General features: G+C 33.2%; 1 protein-coding gene across 1 annotated transcript; it reads right to left on the bottom strand.

Moving 5' to 3' along the window:
* Nucleotides 1-4,322: 4,322 nt before the first annotated feature.
* On the bottom strand, nucleotides 4,323-22,895 carry LOC115885289. The gene is made up of 3 exons (XM_030904148.1): nucleotides 22,809-22,895; nucleotides 22,591-22,746; nucleotides 4,323-4,461 (listed from the first exon to the last, which is right to left on the bottom strand). The coding sequence occupies exons 1-3, from the start codon at nucleotides 22,893-22,895 to the stop codon at nucleotides 4,402-4,404; spliced, it is 303 nt and encodes a 100-aa protein (XP_030760008.1). The 3' UTR covers nucleotides 4,323-4,401.
* Between the last annotated feature and the right edge of the window lie 835 nt (nucleotides 22,896-23,730).

Raw genomic sequence — 23,730 nt, 5'->3', positions numbered from 1 at the left:
GTAGTAGTTTATTTTTGGGTAGTAGTAGCAAAGTTAAGGTGGTAGTAGTCTATTTTTGAGTGGTAGTAGCAAAATTAAGATGGTAGTTGTACGTATTTAGATAGTAGTAACGTATATAAGCTGGTCAGTAAATTATGCTGGTCAGTAAAAAAGATTTTCTCCTTTTATATTTATTAGGAGGGCCTTTTTTATTAATGACATTTCGAGAAAAATGCATTCTTCATAAAAATTACTACTTCTAAAATGGTTAATCCGGTTTATGCTCTTTCTAATTTCCGTAATGTTTTAGAGAAAATTAAGAAAATCATGAAAATGTTGTTTTAAAATGTTAATAAAGCACAACATTTATTTAGTTCAATGCTACGAAAATGGTGATAACAGTTATCCGAAAATGTGATACTGCTGCTGTTAAGCAAAAAACATGGCGTTAATCAAAATTAATAATAACCATCAAAGAATGAAATCGAAATTATATTACTATATAAAGGCCTTTTGATTTTTGGGACTTTTTTGGGAAAAAATCAACCATATTTTCATATTTTCTTTTAATTTTCTCTAAAACGGTATGGAAATTTGGAATAGTATAAACGGAATTAAGCATTTTACAACAAGCAAACACCTTTATGAAGAATGTATTGTTCTCAAAATGTCAATAATAAAAACAAATTCCACTTGTAATAAAACAATCCGTGGACATAATTATGTATTATAGATTTAATTAAATTATTTATATACAGGGTAAGAGAAAAACTTAAATGAAGAGAAAAACTTAATATGAATGTGTCATAAACATCTTAATTTCTGAGATACAGGGTGGTCAAAATTTTATTAAAAAAATTTTTTTTTTATAATAGTAACTCTGATTTTTTTACAGGTATATTTATGAAACTTGATACACGTCCTCAGTGTATCAAAGTACCGTTTTTGATGTACAAACAATATTAACGATGTACCAACAAGTGGCGTCCATACGGGTTTTATATTGAATGTTTTTGAAGAAAAAATTGGTACATCGACTTCTCTTAAAATAAAAATTATTTTCAAAATCTCCATTTCTAAATAATTTTTATCTCTTGGTTTTTTTCATCCAAGGCATAGTTTTTGCTTAAATAAAGTCAGCCTCATCCGGTGACTGTTGCGTGGAAATCGTTTCTGCGTCGGCTGGAAAGAAATTAAGAAACAAAACGTTTTTTTTTGTATATCAAAATATGCATTTTGATGCATGGAAGACGTGTACCAAAATTGTGACTGATAAAAAAATTCGAAAATTTTACCACCCTGTATCTGAAAAGTTAAGACGTTTAGGACAGACATTTATATGATATTTTTTTCTTAGAATAGGCTCAAGAATCATCTTCTTAAATATTAGCATGTCATTTAGGATCACCCTGTATTATTTGAATTTCGCCTTTTGTAATGTAATTATAAATTTAACTGTTATTGGCGCAGAAAAGTCAGGCGATTTGATGTTCAAGAACACTACCATATCACTGGTACATATAATTTGCACCTTACCTCTGCTCATTTTCCTTTTAGGGAAGATACAAGAATTGAGCCTGCCTGGAAGTAGCTAATGACGCGACGCTGAGACTAGTGGAGTATTTGAAGCGGCTAGTCGGACAAAAGCGCTACCCACCAACAGATCAATGCATCAAACCAGTGGTGCAGGACTTTCTATGGAGCAGCAGAGGCACAACAGGTGGCGGCCCGTGGTTATTATTGTAGGGAGGTCAATATCTAAAAATATTGCGTCGATTTTTTTAAGACGCGACCAAATTTAATTGGTTTCTTACAAGGTACTTTTACGTTAAGTTAAAGAAAAATAAATCTAAAAATAAATACAAATTATGTTAAAACAAAACCTACCCTTACATATTTAAACAGGTGGTCTAGTGCCATTTCACTAAAAATCTAGTCAATGTTCTTTACACCAATTTTCCACGGTAGGATTTAAAAGACACTTAAATATTAATGTCACAACAATATAAATACATATATACACATACACATTTCTAAAAGTTTTATTTCACATTTTTTTATATTTTAAGTCAATTCTTTCTCTAAACGCTTTTCGAAATTTAAGCAATTGTTTTCTTTCAACCGCACGATTTTACTAACTAAACACCATATGTTGTCTATTTGAAAATATCTATTCCAGAATCAGTCAACAACAGTTCATCATTTATCCAGAACCAGAAAATTATGAATTATTACCTACACAAATTTCGCGCTGCATCTCAAACCCTCGGCTACGACAAAGCTACGGCAACTAAAACTTTTTTTTTTCGATACTAAAAATCTAAATATTGATTTATATTGACTAAACCAAACATTATACGCGATAAACGATACAAGAACCTAGATTGTTTTATAATTTGAGTTTTATAAACATCCAAAGTGCTAAAACGGCGAATTTTTTTCCAGAAATATGACCTGTGAAATCCTGTAATATATTTATATAGAAATAATTCACTCGGTATTTCTTAATCAACTATATTGATTCTCAACTAATAAACAATATTACAAATTACAATAATAACACGCTGGTTTCTAGACAAAGACAAACCGCCACTTTTTATATCGTCTGTCAGTAAACCAAAAAACCAAATGCAATTGTATATAAAGTTGCCTACCTTACAAATCGTTTTATGAATGACGCGGTCAATGACCAATATAAACTATATCTATCGCATCTTAACCTATTATATTTCCTATACATAGTATACCTTCCTTTGTTAGCGTCACGATCCGCGGCACTTTTTTTGTTTAATACGTGTAAAACATAGCGGGAACGAAGGACAAAATGAAATTTTGACCGGCAGTAGAGAAAATGGGTAAAATAAAATGTTTTCAAGCGAAAATTGGGAATAGTTTTGAATATTTTAGGATGAAAAAAAGTGATTTACAAAAAGTAGATATAATTTAAATAAGTTTTTCTACTTTTCTACTGATTTTTTTGGGGGTTTGGTTTGGTTGGGTTTGCTCCATCTAACTATCCCAGTTTTTTCTATAACTGGGATAGTTGTGAAGTAAATTCTAATTTACTTCACAGCCATTGCCAATTCTTTATTATTAAGCTTTAATTAGAATATAAGTCATTATTATTAATTTTCTCTTGTTTTATTTAGCTCCTTATTTACACTTGCATCTCATAATCCAGCAATCTCTACAATTTTGTGGATTATAACATTATAATTTATAAATCGTATTTATTTAAACAAGCAGAAGACATAAAAATGAAGAATGAAAAATGAAAATTATAATAAATGAACTCAGTTGCATAAATAATAAATAAATATTCTTCTTTGATCTTATTTAATATAATAAGGTAATGTTTGGAACAATTCGTATATTTTAGCAATGTGCAGATTTCCTTAATAATGTCATAAATTCTCATCGAATAATACCTTCTTACTTAATACAAGGAGTTATGATTCACCGTTATTTGTTAAAATTTTGGTTATGGGGAGAATCGACTACATTATCAACAGGAGTAGATATATCTATATAAATATATAAAGAAAATCTAAGATTACTATTACTATTATAAATATATAAACAAAAATTGAAATAATGGGAGGAAATGTACAAAAAAAGGAACAATTAAACAGCCTAGCTCTCAACAACTCGCAAATGTATACGATCGCGAGTTGTTGAGGGCTAGGATGATTAATTGTTCCTTCTTTTTATATAAATATATATTTTTTTTATAAATATCTATATACACTTAGATGCAAAAAAAACACAAAGGAAAAATTTTTGGCCAAGGTTAAAATATTATATTTTTTGAAATTTTTAGTCCCATTTCCTTGTTCCTTGACTCCAAAATCCAATAAAGACCTTGATGTAATTAAGAACTGCTTAATCAAAAATCACATTTTAAATAAGCTAATACGAAATGCTCCAAATTGATGCAAAAAATATGATGTAGGATATAATTATTAGCCTTTTTTCTTCATAACTACGAAGTTTCATGCCCAACTTTTTCCCACACATACCCTTTAGGTTGCCCAACCCTTCTGAAACCTATGATTTAGTTTTCCAAAATAAATTATGTATAACAGTATTTTACTGGGTGTTTCCTAGGTGCTGTAAAATATTGATGTTGTCTATTTTTAATTAGTTTTAGAAAGGATACTGGTATAATATTTTCTCTTAATTAATTTAATTTTCGATAAACATCTGATTAGCTTTTCAATTTTTTTTTCATTTCGAAGCGTGTTGTTAGCTGCTTTAATTATGCATTCAATGTTAAAGGTTTTTCAAGTAGACATAAATAGTATAAATCACCCTGCTGGGTGCAAAAACACCCCCTGCTTGTGTAAGAATTGCATATATCTATCTAGTGCGCTTATCTAATAAGGTGTGTCTACAAAAACACTATAATAATATTCAGGAAAGTTAATCTGCTTGGTAGCCTTTCACCATTACTGTTGCATAAGAATAAGCAGCTTTCATAATCTAAAAGAGAAAACAAAATAATGTTAGGTATCCAATTACAATGTTAATTGGTAATCTTAATCAGGGAGGGTTGGTCGTTAAAGGAGAAATAGGTGAACGTTTCGCGAATTAACTTTGTTCATAGTATTTATTATTGAGAGAGTATCTGTTGTGTAAATCACCACCACATTATTCTGAACCACACCCGTGTGTGGCGAAATTTTCCTGCGAGCGGAAAAGATTGTGAGGCCTACATTGTGGCTGGGGAAAAAAGAGTTGAAATGAGGTATTCTTCCGAGCAAAGTTTTAACTCTAAAATTTTGAGATGATTAACATAAGCACGTAGAAAAACCACTAGTCAAGAATCTTCATGACACTTCCTCGCGTGAGGAAGAGCGAGAGAGCGACTCTTTAAGAAGAAAGATACTAGATTTTAACAACAGGATGAAATATCTATCTATATCTCTATCTATGGAGCAGGCGGTATTAAGAGAGAGTAGAAATATAATTAATAATAATAATAAATAGTCCGTGGGTGTTGCTGGATCTCCTATCGGACGCCTCCCTGTGCGAATTGGGAAACGCTCGCCAGATATGGAGGGTACCGGGGAAATAAAATACTCGGGGTGGACAAAAACCAGTAGTAGTCCCTGCTTGATGAGAATCAAAAGTCTAAAAGGGGGTCGGTATACCATTTGTGATTATGCCGACAGTTAGCGTTTGTATCCAAAGGAACAGCTACCCGATAGCGTCTGTCTCCATGTTAGGGGCGGCTAAATTTGGGCAATCGGAGGCCCGCTGGCAGTAGCTCTAAAATGCATTCCCCTATATGGTGTTTTAATGGTAGCGGGGGGGGGGGGAGCGACAATGAGCGTTAGGCGGGGAATACGCGAATAGTAAGACAGTGGGGCCGGGTAGTATATGGATGTTTAGGAAACAGCTTTACGTACAAAGAAAAATACGAAAACCAGAGGCGTGCCGGGGCAGCAAGACCCGGGTCGGAACCGTCGTCGTGATGATTTACCTGCAAACGACAATGGCAACGGACATGGACAAGATACATCGCATACACCAGTAAGAACTCCAGCGCAGCCTGATAGTACCCAAACCCAGACTCAGTCTCAAGTTGGCCTATCTGGCAATGATGCGTCAGAATGTTGTTTTAAATAAAAAAAAACGTTACATCGCATAGTTATTGAGAAAAACAATTTATCGGAGCGATTGTGGTTAGCTTACAAAATTGATGGAGGTGTTACTAAAGGTACCTATACGGTATGGAGGGAAAAAAACCCGGATATTTTCCCCATTAGAACTTAAGCAAAATCGCTCGCAAACCAAAGAAGATATATCGAAAAAGGGAAGAAACTTACAGATATTGAGCTTCAGCAATTAAAAGATGATGTCGATGGTCAATTAAGTAGAACAACCCAACTAGAAGAAATAATTGAGACAGAGTCACAACCGCAAACACAACCCTGTCCTACAGAGAGATGCCAAACAACCATGGAAAAATAAATACTAACAAGATGAAGACGTAATTGGTTTAGGAGGCAAACATATTCCCAAACAATCTTTACACCGATTAAATCGGCGTAATTGAAAGACCAAAGCGAAAACGAATAAATGAAGATAAATTACACAGAGGGTAAGACAAACAAGAATATTATGCAACCAATAATGCTATTAAGATGTTAAAAGGTGACCAACAATTAAATCTTACCGATATTAATAACATTATTATGCTGCATCGCGAGTGTTATAGCTGGTGAAATAAAAGAAAGATGTGAGCCTAAAGCAAAGCACAAGTCAAAGGAACCGGCCTGGAAGATGAGGATAAAGAAAACTATTGAAGAACTGAGACAGGAAATATCTATCATTGTTGAATACAAAAAGGGAGTTACGACAGCTCAAGTACAAAAGAAAGTTGATATGCTAATACAAAAGTACCGAAAGGACAAATGCATTACAGAGATAGAACAAACCATAAAGATGAAGCTTCAGGCCAAAGCACAACGGCTTAGGAGGTATACGAAAAGGAGTAATCATTACCACCACAACAAAATGTTTAACGAAGATACGAAGAAATTCTACCGACAACTAAACAATGAAAACAATGTAATTAAACATCCGCCTACCTCAACAACAAATTGAAGAGTTTTGGCGAGGAATTCTAGAGAACGAGGTGATACATAATGAAAACGCATTATGGATAAGAGCAGAAAGAGAGAAATACCAACATGTCAAGTCAGATTCTTGGCAGGACTTCACTACGGAAGAAATAGGCAATCAGTCATATAAAAAATTAAAATAACTGAAAGCACCTCAACTGGAAAGCACCGTAGGACCAGACAATCACAAAAATGTTTGGCTAAAAGCAGTATTACCTCGCTGCATGCAGGACCTAACAAATGCTATTAACGAAACTATCAAGAATCCTAATAATGCACGACAATGGCTTACCACCGGTAATACATTCTTATCTCTAAAGGAAAAGACACCAAAGATCCGAAAAATTATCGGCCGATAACCTGCCTACCTACTATATTCAAGTATTAGAGCAGCAGCATCATTACGAACCGCATAAACTCCCATGTTAATTGCACATCAAAATTCTTCCAGATGACAGAAAGGACTGCGAAGACTTCTGAGAGGTTGCAAGACCAAGTGTACTGCAGTAAATGGTGGTATCGTACTGCGAAAAGCAAACGAACACTGCGCTTGGACTGGGCCTGGCATGGATAGATTATAAGAAAGCATTCGATGGGAATCAGTGGGTACCTAATTCATTCGCGGATATCACGCATGATGGCAGCTATCGTGGCATTGTCCAAATCATATCCCAATTCAAATTAATAATCGAAATGCAAACTGGAAAACCGAGATAGTATTAATTCTATAAAAGGCATTTCAAGAACAGAGCCCATTAAAATCAAAAGAGGGATATTCCAGGGAGACTCCCTCTCCCCACTGCTATTCTGCATGGCATTGATTCCGCTTACCAACATGTTAAATATAGGTCAAAATATAGGTTTTTTAAGCTAGACAAAATAGTACCGAAATAAGTCACCTATTTTACATGGACGACCTGAAGTTGTTCACAAAAGATGAAAGCCAATTACGACTAGCACTCTCAACAGTCAAGGAATTCAGTGATGACATCAGAATGGCGTTCGGACTTGATAAGTGTGCTACGGCAATATATAAAGGTGGCAAGCCTAACTTAAGAAGATAATGTAAAAGTAAAGAGCCGAAAAAACATACGATCAGAAATCTAGGATATTGGTGAGTCTTACAAGTACCTAGGGGTTGAAGAAATGGACGGGATAGATAACAATAAAATGAAGACAAAAATCTCAAAGCAAATACTACCGCTTCGTTCAGTTGTATTGCTGTTGATGAAGGGTTTTGTTGCTGTCGAAAATTAATAAAATACACACAAAGGAAATAAATTTAAAATTCAAAAAAAAAAAAAATATTTTCTGATATTGTATAAATACAAGTGCATATACACCTATACAAGAATTTGTTCCTTAATGATACATATAATATTTATAAAGGAATTGATTCTTGGACCTATTCTAAGAGAAGAACTTCATATGAATGTATGTCTTAAACATCTTAATATCTGACGTAATACAAGAATTTGCATTCTAAAAAATATTTTTTATAATAACTCTGATTTTATAACAAATTTATGAAACTTGATACACGTCTTCTATGCATCAAAATACCATTTTTGGTTTAAAAAGAATTTTATTTATTTCGACCAGTGGCCGTCCATACGGATTTTATATTAAATATTTTTTTGAGAAGACGTGGTACACCACTGACTCAATAAAAATTTTGATGCACAAACAATTTTATTATTTCTACCTCTAAGATTTCTACTACTGGCATCCATACGGATTTTAAAATTGAATATTTTTGAAAGAAAATATTTACCTCACTGACTTCTCTTAGAATAAACATTATTTTCAAAATCTCCATTCATTTCTAAACAATTTTTTTCTGTTATTTTTTTCGTCCGGTGGATATTAATATTAATTGCTTAAAAAAATTGAAGTCAGTTTACTTCAGAGTCAAATCATTAAAATCATTTTTTTTTGTATATCAAAATATGCATTTTGATGCATGCAAGACGTGTATCAAAATATAACATCGGAGATATTTTGTAAAATAAATTAAAAAATTTTACCACCCTGTATCTGAAAAGTTAAGATGTTTGGGACATACATTTATATGAAGTTTTTTTCTCAAAATTGGTCCAAGACTAACCCCCTTAAATATTAACATGTCATTAAGGAACACTCTGTATACGTACATATTGAAATCGGGTTTCCAGGGATTTTCATTCCTATTTACTTTATCAATTTGTAAATTCATCCAAAATCTGTTATGAGTACCTATTATAGAATAATACTGTCGCCATTTTAACTACGGGATTTTTTAAGATTGACACCTGACCTAAAAACGATACCTACATAAATTCCATATCTTAAACGACTTTCCAGTATCCCCAAAAATATATAATTTTGTTATACTCTTCACGCTTTACGGAAGCTGTGAAGATTCTTTGATAGCCAAAAACATCTTAAAGCCTGACAACGAAAAAAATCTCTAATATAAACCGGTATTAATGCACTGATTTTCCCGCATTATTACACATTATATAAAAGGAACGTGGCTATATTGAAATATTTCAATAATAAGCACATATTCGATGATGTTTTCGGTAACAATAAGCGTATTCATGGTGCGCAGCTGTGTTTGTTCCCGGGATTTGTTTAAAAAATGGAATTTTGTCGATCGGCGATAAACCGGGGGAGTTTATTGATAGGTGTTCGCGACCATACAAACAACCATCTCGTAATCGATTACATTATTTCATTTATTGATAAAATAAATGTTGACGAGCATTTTGAATACGAAAATAACAATATAAGTTTACGTTTTGGTGTAAGTAAGTTTACGTAGAGGGTCTCCTATTTTGGTTGAAATCATAAGGTATCTTTTTGCACAAGCCTGTTCCACTTTTTTGTCAAACGAAAGATGCTGTAAACAAAATTTTCATAGTCCCTTTCGTTGCTGAGCTACAGGGTTGTAGCGTTTTTTAAACAACTACCACTGCGAACGGCAGCTTTTCATCGGAGAGCAGTCGTGGATAAGGTATTTCACTAGAGAGAAAATTAATCAATAATAATAAACAAAAGATATATAGATATTGGGCGCCAGGCATGTACAAAGAAAGAAAACACAGTTGTATAATACTTAAAACTAATGACTATATTTATTCGTGATGAATTCTGATGGTAAATAGCATTGTACAATTAATATAATTATTATAGTGGTTACTTGTTGAGTAAAACTATATATGTAAATAATATTAAATACGTTCTATGAAAAGACTATAAAGAAAATACAATGCGTGTAACGTTATAGAAAATATAGGAAAAGTAGCATTACTTTATTTAAATTGTTAAATTTATACGGTGTTAAATCAGATGTGTTGCAACCTGTAGATTCTAGAATCTATCTCGTTATTCATCTGTTAGTATAGCGTAATAATAATGTCTATAGAAAGTAATACTATTACAATGCGTGATATTATGAAATCTAAAATCTAAATCACACTTTTACTACTGCATCGACATAAATATCCTTAATAATCTAACCACTAAATATAGTCTGTACGCTATTGTTTAAAATGTACGTTACTGTTTAAGACTGAAAACATTTTAGATGTTAAATGCAAAACTAGAACTTAAATATACACTTAGCTGTTCTTTTATGTAACCCTGCTTCAAACAGTAGCAGCGCGAGAGGTCTAGCATCTCTGTACTGTCTGTCGGCGATCCAGGCTTAGAAATGGGGGTGAAGCAGCACGGGGCTCAAGCCACATCCACGCTGGGGCACTCTATGTGTAAGACAAATCAATCCTACTGGGGACACTTGTCCATGGGACATCCGTCCATAAGATAGTGGCACAAGAGAACACTACTAGGACCTTGAAAAATAGTCCATACCTTGGACACTTGTCCGTAAGACAATGTCCGTCCGTAAGACCCTAAGAACACGAAACTCTTGTTTAAAATCAAACACCGTCTAATAAACAAAATGAACCTACCTCGAAATACTTCCGAGGGCTCAATAAATAATAAACAATCTGTCCTTTCTTCCAAATGACATTCTGGAGGACAAAAGCAAAGGGACGCCAACGTGCCAGCCAAATACAAATACAAGTTGGGACATCCGTAACTCTACCCTAAAAATATTCACTAATAATATCGAATCTAAAAGGAAAATAACTCAGCTTTACCTGTAGCTTCGAAATGGCAGCAGCTGATTCGTAGATAATACAGCCAGATTTAAATGACCACCATTTCTCAACACTGGGACTAATGGCGTCTAAGAGGCCAAACGGTCCAACCAAATGTTGACGAGCATTTGAATACGAAAATAACAATATAAGTTTACGTTTTGGTGTAAGTAAGTTTACGTAGAGGGTCTCCTATTTTGGTTGAAATCATAAGGTATCTTTTTGCACAAGCCTGTTCCACTTTTTTGTCAAACGAATGATGCTGTAAACGAAATTTTCATAGCCCCCTTCGTTGCTGAGCTACAGGGTCTTTTTGAAAATTTTGTAAAATTTTGTAATAGAAGACGAAAACTGATTCTTGTATAACTTTTTAGGTAGAATACAGTGGCGTAGTTTGTTTCACTATAAAAAAATATTTTTGAAAAAATGAACTAAAGTTATGTTTTTTCATATGGAACATTCTATATATTTATAAATCATATGATCCGTCTTGTTATGAGCTTCTCAAAAATACATATCACTCTATATTTATTTTTACTATTTCCGCCAATATTTAAAAAAAAATTGTCATACACATATTAAAATTTTGTTTGGGATTGATATATTTTACTTTTGAACTGTTGCCACTGAACTTCTGAATATATTTTTTTATATAACGGAATTTATTATAACGGGATGGATTTGCAAATATCTAAAAGCTTGCATTATTAAAGTATTTTCCAGGTGTTCCACATTGTTGTAGTTGCCACGATATATTTCATATTTCAAAAATTCCCAAAATGAGAAATCGAGAACTGACAAATCCGGGAACCAGGGAGGCCATCATATCGGTCTATTGGTTCCAATTCATTTTAATTGAGAAATAATAAATGGTTTCCATTTTAAAAAAATATTTGTGTCATATGTCAAAAAATCACAGACTTTAGAAAAAATCGGAGAACACAAACTCATTAGGAATGTGATTATCTACAACTTTTATCTATTATGAAAACTTTTTGTCTAAAGTAGATGATAATGGAATTAGGGACAATTTTTAAAATAGCCAAAATTTGATTTTTTCGAAATATCTAGTAAGCCATGAACTTTTTAAAAAATCACACAAAACTGCAATTCTTTCCCCATTTAACTGACTCTGTATCTCCAGTAGTTTCCGAGATACCCATAGAGAACATCGTAGGAAACTCACACTGTATACGTGGTTGTGGCATCGAAATATATAATATAAATATATAATATCGCAACCTCAAAAATATTTTCTCTTAAGACTCACCCTGTATTATTTATGATATAAAAGTATGTGTTCTAGGAACGTAACACCCGCGTAAAATGAGGGCCTCTCTACTATTGCTCAGGCATCTGTAGATTTTAGTAATATACAGGGCGAGTCTTAAGTAAGTATAAATATTTTCAGGGCTGGTAGATCTCAATAATAGAAACATATTTTCTCTTTGGCGTTTTTTGAAGTAATTCAAATATAACAGAGTTATTATACTTTGAAAAATCCAAAAAAAATATTTTTTGCTTAAATTTTGAGAATTTTTCTTGGTTTTCTTCCTTGTAAATTTAATCTACTACCTATGTTGCCATATTATCAAGAAATTATGTTTTCAATTTTTTTCTACCCCTAGAAATAACCACCCTGTCTAGTTGTCGCTTCATAATTTTTCAAAAAACTCTACATAACATAATCTATATTAAAAAACAGAAGAAAAAAAAGTGTTTTAAGAATATGCACCAACACATACCTATTTTCGTTAACATATCAAGATAAAAACACAATCGACTCAATCCGAGATATACTATCAATAATAACTAGGTCTAACTGTACCGTCTATAATCATCGAGAGCTGTTCTCATAATACACCCTTACCCAATGTAATTAAAAAGCTGATACAATCTCCGGAGAAATTTGAATTTAAAAGGCGTCGTACCACCCAGGCTTTTTCGCTCCAGGTCATACCCATATCGAGACCTAGATCAATATTAGAAAACGTTTCCGAAAACCGAAAAAAAAACAATATTTTTGGCAATCTGTCAGATCGCCAAAAACGACAAAAGAGCTAACGATCGGACCTGAAATCCCAATTAACTAACTGGGATGATTAAGCATGAAAAGGCTCATTGTTTAACGTTAAATAGGTCGATTCTAGATCTTTCAGCTCGATTGTTATGTTAATCTGCCCCTTATTGTAGGAAAGATGAGGCCTATAAAATAATTAAAAGCTCTTTGAATCGATTCCTAAACGATAACGATGGTCGTGACGGCTTGGTTCATAGTTTTAGGATGGAAATGAAACGGTAGGTGCCAGTAGCCACACTGCGGGGTTTTATTTTCACACCTTTACGGTCTACTTAGATCGGAGATTGCGGTTCCAAAGAATAAGATGATTGGATCGAGGGGTCATTTTTCAAAGGTGCGATTTATAATTAGGTTTGGTTTTTGTCGGTTCGGTTTTTGGGAACCGGATGTCGAAGATCGGGAGAGAATCAATCGGAGGGTGATGTACGTAAATAAATTTTCTTTTACTACCGTTCTAGGTTGGTTTAATTAGGTATTTAAACTTATAGTGAACACGTACCGTTTTAGGATCATAGGGTTATGTCAAGGATTGTGATCTAAAGTTAAATTTATAGGTTCGAAATCCCAATAAATATTTTACTTTCATACGTTCTACGTTCCTTTCCAGCGTAAAGTGTTTTAACTCTTTAATCGTTATCTGGGATAACTTTAATGGAAACTTAACATTGAATGTCATGACCTTGCCAAACCAAAATATAAAATTATAGATAATAGTTGATATTATGAGTGAAGATGCACAAAATGAAAACAAAATTGTTTGAGCCGGATATTGGGCGAGCGTCGTTAAACACTACTATAACCTATTGATTCGTATATTCGTAATTTTTTTTTCATCTTAAAAAAATATCAATGAATTTTAAATAATTAATAGCTTTAGTTTATATTTTTTAAATTTTAACGAAACACCCTGTATATTTTACGAGAATAACGTGCACAATTAATTACCTATCACATTGATTTATACCATTTTTTACTTATCTCTTCAAGTTTTCATAGAAAATGCATTTTCTTGCAATTTCAAGAATGAATGTAATTTCATCTCATTTATGAAGATCCCCATGGAATATTGACATTTTAAAGATGTAACAATTTTTAAATAGTACCAGATACTAATATTGTCGATATAGTTCGCTTATTTCATTAAAAAATTTAAAAAAAAAGTGTAAATATTTGTACAAGAGGGCCAATTTATATGATCCCAGGTTTCGAACTACATTAATTAACTGTTTGCGTTGGTTAATAATTGCACCAAATACTAAAAAAACTGAATTTTGTATGTATTTTAGACAGTCTGGTAAAAAGTAATAACTTACAATTTTTTTTTAATTTTTTGGCGAATGCCTATTTATAACAACAGAGACGTTCATATTCATAACTTATATTGATTTCTGATTCAAATCCACATTTATTTAGAACAATTTATTAACTGACACAATTAAGTATGTAATTGAGTAATATTTGGGCGGAAATAATGGTGGTAAATTTAATTGGTAAACTCTTTTCATTTCTCATCTTTATTTAAATAGGTTAGCAATATTATCGTTTTTAGCATTTTAAACATTAGTTGCTTTATAAAAAATCTAAAATATAAGGAAATGCATTTTCTACGAAAACTTGAAGAGATAGGTAAAAAATGGCATAATACAATTTGATAGACAATTAAATTGTGCATCTGATTCATGTAAAATGTATAGGGTGTTCCATTTAAATTAATCAAGTTATTGCGGTTTAAACCTAGTAATTATTTAATATAATTTTTAGACACTCTGTATAAGGTAGTATAAGTTTTATTATTGCAACACAAAATATAGTAAATAGAAAAACTTCAGTACAATATTTGGTTTTAAAAACTTATATACCTACGCCTAGAAAAATTAAACATTAAAATTGTTACTGCGTTATACAAAATCGTAAATATTTCAAAAAGGGTGAGATTTAAGTGAAGTAAACCTCAATCAAATGCCTTTACCTTTATTTTAATCCTAGAAACTAAAAACGTAATAACATAAGGATATTCTATTAAAAAAATTCAACTTTGATATTTTTTATTTATTTGGTACACTCTATACCTTTTGAAAATCATTTTAAATTGTAGCTTTAGTAGTTCTCCAACAATCCCATCAATCAAAATTTTTAAAAGTCTAATAATTTGGCTACAGTACTCCGTGTTGATTGAGGTGAATAACCCTGTATACTAACAATACGGAGGAGGACAACATAGAAATTGAAAATAAGAATAAACAAAACAAAAATGAACATGGAGAATAGAGCAACTTTATTACCAACCATGTAAAATAAAAATTGCAAGTGAGTATTAAACACTGTTTTACGTTAAAAACGATTTTATTGAAGCAAATGTTTAATGAGTAACTGGTATCTTCTAGCACATCCAAAGAATATTAATATCATTATTAGAACGGGTTTATTTATAAAGCTTCATGGATTTATTTATAAAACTTACGCGTTTACGATCATCGTCTAAAAAAACAATTAAAATTAATAGAATATATCCTAGTAACATCTTACGTTAGTCAGTTGTATCCATCGAGAAGCCTAATAATAATCTATACTAAATATATAAAATCCTTAAGTGACTGACATACTAATTAATCACGATCCTGCTCAAACCCCTTAACGTAAGAAGCTCAATTTTGGCATACAGGTTGATTCTAGGATGTAGAGGTTCGATAAGAAGGGATTTTTCGAAATTCCAGTTCCAAGAGGGTGAAACCACCCCTCAAATATTACAATATGTTTTATTTAAAAAACGGTCAAGTCTCCGAAAAAACGCTTAAACACGTATATTTTATTTTGTTTCTTTACATATTTTAAGATTTTTTAAAAATGTATACATGGTGTTTCGAAAAATCTGGTCATTGATTAATCACGACCCTGCTTAAAGCGCTTGACGTAAAAAGCTGATTTTTGGAAAACGGATTGACTTTAGGGTGTAGAAGTTCGATAAGAAGGAATTTTTCGAAACTCGAATTCTAAGGGGGTGAAACTATCCCTCAAATATTAAAGTATTTTATATTTAAAAACCAGTGAGTTTTTCGGAAAAACTCTTAAACACGAATATTTTATTTTGTTGTTTTACATATTTTAAGATTTTTTATAAAGTTATACAGGGTGTTTCATAAAATATGACTATTGAGTAATCACGATTCTGCTTAAACTGCTTGACGTTTAAAGCTGATTTTTAGCAAACGGATTGACTGTGGGGTGTAGAGGTTCGATAAGGAGGGGTTTCTCGAATCTCAAATTCCAAGAGGGTGAAAACGCCCCTCAAATATTACAATATTTGTTATTTAAAAAACGACGAAGATACAAAGAAATTCTACCGACAACTAAACAATGAAAACAATGTAATTAAACATCCGCGTACCCAACAACAAATTGAAGAGTTTTGGCGAGGAATTCTAGAGAACGAGGTGATACATAATGAAAACGCATTATGGATAAGAGCAGAAAGAGAGAAATACCAAAATATCAAGTCAAATTATTGTTATGAACCTCATGTTAAAATTTCAAATAAAAAAAAAAATTTAAAATTAAATAACTGGGAAACACCTGGATGGACAAACTACAAAATGTTTGGCTAAAGCAGTTTACCTCGCTGCATGCAGACCTAACAAATGCTATTAACGAAACTATCAAGAATCCTAATAATGCACCACAATGGCTTACCACCGGTAATACATTCTTACTCTCTAAAGGAAAAGACACCAAAGATCCGAAAAATTATCGGCTGATAACCTGCCTACCTACTATATTCAAAGTATTGACAGCAGCCATTACGAACCGCATATACTCCCATTTAATTGCACATAAAATTCTTCCAGATGAACAGAAAGGATGTCGAAGAGCTTCGAGAGGTTGCAAGGACCAATTGTTACTGAGTAAAATGGTGGTATCTACTGCGAAAAAACGAATGCGTGGACTGGGCCTGGTATGGATAGATTATAAGAAAGCATTCGACAGTGTACCACATTCTTGGATATCAATCATGATGCAGCTATGTGGCATTGATCCAATCATATCCCAATTCATTAATAAATCGATGCAAACTTGGAAAACCGAGATTCTATTATTCTATGAAGAAGGCCATATTCAAACAGAGGCCATTAAAATCAAAAGAGGGATATTCCAGGGAGACTCCCTCTCCCCACTGCTATTCTGCATGGCATTGATTCCAGCCAGTTTTAAGCTAGACGATAGTACCGAAATAAGTCACCTATTTTACATGGACGACCTGAAGTTGTTCACAAAAGATGAAAGCCAATTACGACTAGCACTCTCAACAGTCAAGGAATTCAGTGATGACATTAGAATGGCGTTCGGACTTGATAAGTGTGCTACGGCAATATATAAAGGTGGCAAGCTAATTAAGATAGATAATGTAAAATTAGACGAAAAAACATCGATCAGAAATCTAGATATTGGTGAGTCTTACAAGTACCTAGGGGTTGAAGAAATGGACGGGATAGATAACAATAAAATGAGAGATAAAAATCAAAAGAATACTACCAGCGAGTAGGAAGATGTGGAATTGCAAATTAAACTTGCAACGAATAAAATAACGCGCTTAGCATTAGCTGTTCCGCTCATGACCTATAGTTTTGGTATTGTTGATTGGCCAAGAAGCGAGCTTGGAAAAGTGGATTGTAAAACTAGGAAGCTTCTCACTATAAGTGGCTTACATCGCCCAAAGGCCGATGTGCATAGGCTGTATATTAAACTACGAAATGGTGGACGAGGGTTAATAGAAATTGAGTCGGCTTTCAACTCTGCTATCACAAGTCTGAGCAACTATATCGCTCTTAACAGAGATAAATATTGCAAGGCAATAGCAACCCACGATGAAAAGAAGGCGAAATACTCTATTCAAAAAGAAGCTATCAATATCCTAGTCAAATTCTCTAAACAAGAAACAACTACACAAAATATTGAGAAAATTTAATATTAAAAAAAAAAAAAAAAAATAGAGAGTTTAGAACAAAAGCGTTTGCATGGACAATTCTACCGAAATCTACATAAACCGACAGTCGATCGGGAAGGAAGTACATTATGGTTAAGAAGTTCAGGACTTAAAGGAGAAACAGAGAGTCTCATCATCGCCACTCAGGATCAAGCACTTAAGACCAGATATTATCAGAAAAACATCCTAAAACAATCTATAGACAGCAAATGTAGAATGTGCAATAGAGCGGAAGAACATATCAGCCATCTGGTAGCTGGATGCTCCACGCTTGCTCCGACAGAATACACCCATAGACATAACAAGGTTGCAGCATACATACATTGGATTATATGCAGAGAGTTAGGTGTACAGGTGCAGGACAAGTATTATGAACACGTTCCCGAGAAAGTTCTAAATATAAACGACACTGTAGTCCTATGGGATGTGCCAATTATCACAGACCGAACAATATTAGCCAACAGGCCGGACCTAGTATTCCATGACAAGAAAAACAGTATCTGCCTCCTGATCGACGTGTCTGTTCCAGACGACAACAACATATCAGCGAAAGAAGTAGAGAAGATCAGCAAGTATAAAGATCTTGAAATTGAAATCAGCAGAATGTGGAACACGAAGACGAAAGTAGTCCCAGTGGTAGTTGGTGCACTGGGTATGCTTACTAAAGGTCATAGTAATTTCATCAAACTTATACCTGGCCATCCATCAACGAACGAAGTACAGAAGATAGCTTTGCTGGGAACAGCACACATACTCCGAAAGGTGTTAGGGTGAATACCTTAGGTCTCTTGTTGAGACCCGGATTCACCTATTACCGCCAATTAAGAAGGCGAGAAGAGAATGGAATGAAATAATAATAATAAATAGTCTTTATTGTAATCCATAAGTATTACAAAAGGCTAAGTTGAAGCATTGCTTCCTATCTTAACCTATCCTACTTATCTCGGAATGAAAATATCCAAAGGTGTAAAACACTAGATGAGGCAATTTCGAAAGAAACATGCAAGACTGAAAAGCAGTTTCAATGCTAAATGGAATGCTATGGGATAAGAACAAGACAAGACAACAAATAAATTCCATCGTAAAAAGCATAATTACCTACAGCTCTAGTACTAGTATGGCCCTTGAAAGAGAAAGCTGAAAGACATGACATTAGAACTCAGCAATTAATATGCTATGGACATGTGCAAAGAATGGTAGAACATCGAATTCCAATGAAAATATTAAATTGGAACCCTCAGGGTAGAAGAAAAAGAGGAAGACTACGCAAGACCCGTAGAGGGGGTATTGATAAAGATTTTTTTTGTACAGAGGTTTGGAAGTAGATGCAGGGGGAGATAGAAAGAGGTGGAGATTACGAATTGGAAGACGGAAAACGTTGTTAACCGATTTCAAGCTATGAAATCTATCTTTATAAGTTAAATAGGAAAGCAAACAATGTATTCTAATTATAAAGAGGCCACGACATTTATTTTTAATACTGTTTATAAAAGCACAATATGATCGAAATAAAATTATTGATTTTTTCAATTTTCTTGTATTAGGTACTCTACGAAAAAGCTGACGTTCAATAAAGTATGAGATATGATAAAAATAAGTATGAGAATAATGTTAAAATAAGTTATTTACATAATTAACTGCTTTTAATCAATTAGTCATGTTAAAATTAATGTTATATTTTTGTTTAATTAATTATTTTAGTAATACCGTATGGTAAAAAGACGGCGTCCAGTTGGCTTGGAAATGATCGATGACATTCCCCATATAATTTTTCATATAAAATGACGGCGAACTTAATTTCATAGCCATCGCTAACGTCATTTTTTTTCGATCATACTATATTATATTAAGAATTTCGTTTACTTTAGTTTGTTCTAAATTTTTTGATAAATAATAGTTCTTATACATGATATAAACATATTTTCACGAACCGCGAATGTATTACTTATTATATCTTAATGTGCACGTTGTGTTATATTATAATACGTTATTTACTGAAATGACTAGGCAGATCACATATGGCTGCCAAACACCGTAGCTCTTAGGCATTCTCTGTAAAGACTTGCCAATAAATGTATTTATTGTTTATACGTCTATTTAGTGCATTATGTTATGTAGAATTAGACATAGGATGGGCCACTGAAAACTTACAATGGCTATAATTTTTAAACCAAAAAAGATATAAAAAACCGTTTCTATAATATCGAGGGGGAATACAGATGACGTATTTTTTGAACCACCCCGACATACCCCTTAGGGGGCACCCCTACTCACTTGAAAATCTTAAATGGCAACACCCCACTTGTGGCGCCTTTTTGGAAAGTCCATGAAAAATGCTAAACGATGACCATAAAGCTTTTAGGGTGAAATTGAAAAACTATCCCTTACACGAAAAATTAGGTGGACATTAATGAAAAAAATGATTTTTTCAGCATAAGTTACAAATTGGGACCTAGCTAAATGAGGCAAATGAGGTATTTTTCAAACCACCCCGACCCACCCCTAGGTGCCACCACCTCACTTCTAATCTCAAGATAGCAATACCCCACTTGTGACACTTACTGGTAAGTAGTGATAAGAAATGTAGGTGTGACAAATTGAAAGAAATTTAAAATTATAATTTATTTTAACAATTACTCAAAATGACAGCCGTTTTGTTCCATACAAAAATACAAACGATTTTCAAATTCTTCTCTCACTTTTTGGAAAATCTCTCTCGGAATATTTCGACATGCTTCAGTTATCCTCTGTCGCAATTCTTGCAACGAACCTGGTAGACTATGGATTTAGTGTAACCCCACAAGAAAAAGTCTAAAGGAGTGGTCTCTTGGCAGACACTCAATTGGACCCCTTCTGCCAATCCATTGCCTTGGATAATATCTATCCAACCACCGCCTTGTGACAATATAATAATAGAGGGGCTCCATCTTGCTGAAAGCGTATGAGGTTTTCATTAAGAGATAAATTTCCTTCCAAATCTCTTTAATTTTTAACCTCATTTACAATGGCTGGCTCTCTCAAATTGTTCAGCATTTCCACATAAGTATCACCAGTCAGATTTCCGTCGTTGAAAAATGGACCTATAATTTTATCGCTATAATAGTATTCCGCACCAAACATTGAGCTTTTGGGGATGTTGGGTGTGTCCTTCAACAACAATTTGCGGATTATCATCGCTCCAGTATCTGCAGTTCTGCTTATTCACATTTCCGTTTTAAAAAATATGAGCACTCATCACTAAAACAAATATATTTAGTGAGTGAAGGTTCCCTTCGAATTCCCTCCATCATTAGTTCACAGAATTGAATCCTTCTACCTGGATCGTCCTCGCCAAGTTCCTGCAGAATCTTCATTTTGTAGGGATGGAATTTGTGTATTTTCAATAATCTTCTGACAGATGTTCGAGGTATACCTGTGATTGATGCCAACTGGAGTGTTGATGCTTCTGGATTGACCGATACCTGACCAATAACTTCCCTGTCCTTTTTTATTTTTAACCGATCCAGTTTCTTGAAACTTTAGAATCAAATCTCTAACATAAACGTGAAACGTGACATACGTTTTTGTCCGGATTTTCTCACTCATTGAAAGCACGGGCCGTTCTCAAATACCACATGCCTTCAGCACCATAAAAAACTATTTGAATTCTTTCTTCCACAGTATAAACCATTTTTCTTTCAAATAAGCGAATCAAATAAAGGTTTAAAATACCACCAAATTTGCAACGATTGAAAATCGATAGAAGACAGTGCAAAAACGCAAAGATATGCCGTTTTAAGATTCCTGTTTGTTGAAAGTAAAAAAATAGATGATAAAGAAGAATTTGCGTTATCGCAAAATTAGGCTGAACGATTTGTAAAACATCTTTGTATTGCCTTTTTTATTATCTACATTTTTTATTTTTAGTTTCAAAATGGCAATGGTTTCAAAACGGCATTCATGAGATTAGAAGTGGGGTGGCACCTAGAGGTAAGTCGGGGTGGTTTGAAAAATACCTCATTTGCCTCATTTAGCTGGGTCCCAATTTGTAACTTATGTTGAAAAAATCACTTTTTTCATTAATGTCCACCTAATTTTTCGTGTAAGGGGTAGTTTTTCAATTTCACCCTAAAAACTTTATGATCGTTTAGCATTTTTTATGGGCTTTCCAAAAAGGCACCACAAGTAGGGTGTTCCCATTTAAGATTTTCAAGTGAGTAGGGGTGCCTCCTAAGGGGTAGGTCGGGGTGGTTCAATACATACGTCATATGTATTCCCCCTCGATATTATAGTAACGGTATTTTTTTTTTTTTTACATCTTTTTTGGTTTAAAAATTATAGCCATTGTAAATTTTCAGTGGTCCACCCTGTATAACATTTATACTTATTTTCCAAGAAACTAGACTGATATTATTTAAACGAAAATAAGAAAAAACCTTTACCTCATAATAAAATAAGAAAAAATCTAACCTCACACTACTGCAAAGGTACGCTGTAGTTTGAAGGCAATACATGATTGACTGAGCATGTCAGGGAATGAGGAATTTCACTTTTTGACGCCGACATATGATTGGAAAAAACAGCGTCAAGTTGTTTTAGAAATGATGATCGTTGATATTAACCATATAATCTCTTGCGTATATTATAATATCCGCCATCGTCATTTAGAAGCCAACTCTGATGCCGTTACTTTTTCGATTGTATGGTTTAAACTTTTGAAAAAAAATCTTTGTGGAACAAAAACCGTTGAAAAATATCAGACTATAATAAATATCAGCATATTGTTGTTTATATTACCATCAAAGCTGTATTGGTAGTCATAGCACCAAATGGGCCAATTGTTACCACTAATGGTTTTTGCGATCTCATTATCATTATCATAAACGTCTTCTGCACCTTTACGCTTGCTTCTTGCCAGGGACATTGAAAGATATAATCGGCAAAATTTAAACTCTGAAATGTGTAGTTTTATAAAATTATGGTTAACACTGTCAACTAAACTATTGTGTCCTCACCAAATAGAAAAAAATGAAGAGATTAATACATAACGTATTTAAATTCTGATTGAAGTAGCATTTTTGCCGGCATGACAGTTGTCGCATGAGATATGTCAAAAACAATTTTTGTCATGCTGAATTAAGCTTGATTTTCATTCATCTGTTATTCGACGATACGGTATTAATTTTATTGGTTGAATATGAAAATTTCGATTGGTTAGAAACGGTTAACCAATCGAAGCCTTTAAATTCAGCCAATAAAATTAATATTATCGTATCTTCCGACAACGGACCCATGGAAGTCAAGCTTTAGTCCCGTAGAATTATGTTTTTGTCAAAAACGCAATAATAAAAATTTCTCCTATTTTTTGGGAACATTTTGTGTACAAACTCGCTACTGCTATTATGCTGTTTACCTGTATTTTAATTTCATTGGCTGTCCATGAGAAAATAAATATCTGTATGGTTATCATGCAGGCGAAGAAAAACGTGAACACGATTTCAGCTGATTTTTTTACCTAAAAAGTAATGGTAGATATAGTACTTCGTCAATAAAAGGCATACTTATATGAAGTATTATCACACATATCTACTAATTTTACTAATAATTAAAAAAAATTTACACATATACACGAAATAATTTTTTACAAGCGTCGCAAAAAAATTAGTTATGTTTAAACCACTGTCAAGAAAGTTGTAGCATATTCAACTGTGAACTAGTAATAGACAATATTAAGTTTAAGTTGTACAGGGCGTCCCATTTTCGTGTGTTACGGGTATGTTACGGGGTATCTCGCTTACGTGTAGAGATACAAAGATGCGGTTTTCACATCACTGCTACTTTTGCTACTTTTTTATGAAACTATAGCTGCTACACACAGATTTGTCCTAGCCCTCTTAGTTCCTGAAATACAGGGCGAAATTAATGTTGTATTTTTGG

Source organism: Sitophilus oryzae, unplaced genomic scaffold (assembly GCF_002938485.1).
Source record: "Sitophilus oryzae breed Bouriz unplaced genomic scaffold, Soryzae_2.0 scaffold_379_pilon_pilon, whole genome shotgun sequence".
Classification (NCBI taxonomy): domain Eukaryota; kingdom Metazoa; phylum Arthropoda; class Insecta; order Coleoptera; family Curculionidae; genus Sitophilus; species Sitophilus oryzae.
The sequence above is the reverse complement of the archived record's forward strand: the minus strand, read 5'-3'. Positions and strand labels throughout refer to the sequence as shown.

Bases quoted from the DNA above. Each gene is read 5' to 3' on its own strand.
- LOC115885289 (XM_030904148.1), bottom strand. From the start codon at position 22,895: ATGCGACAACTGTCATGCCGGCAAAAATGCTACTTCAATCAGAATTTA. The intron at 22,747-22,808 runs GTGAGGACACAA...TACACATTTCAG, and splicing joins TCTTCATTTTTTTCTATTTG to AGTTTAAATTTTGCCGATTA. The intron at 4,462-22,590 runs GTAATATAAACA...TTTCTCTTTTAG, and splicing joins CTACCAATACAGCTTTGATG to ATTATGAAAGCTGCTTATTC.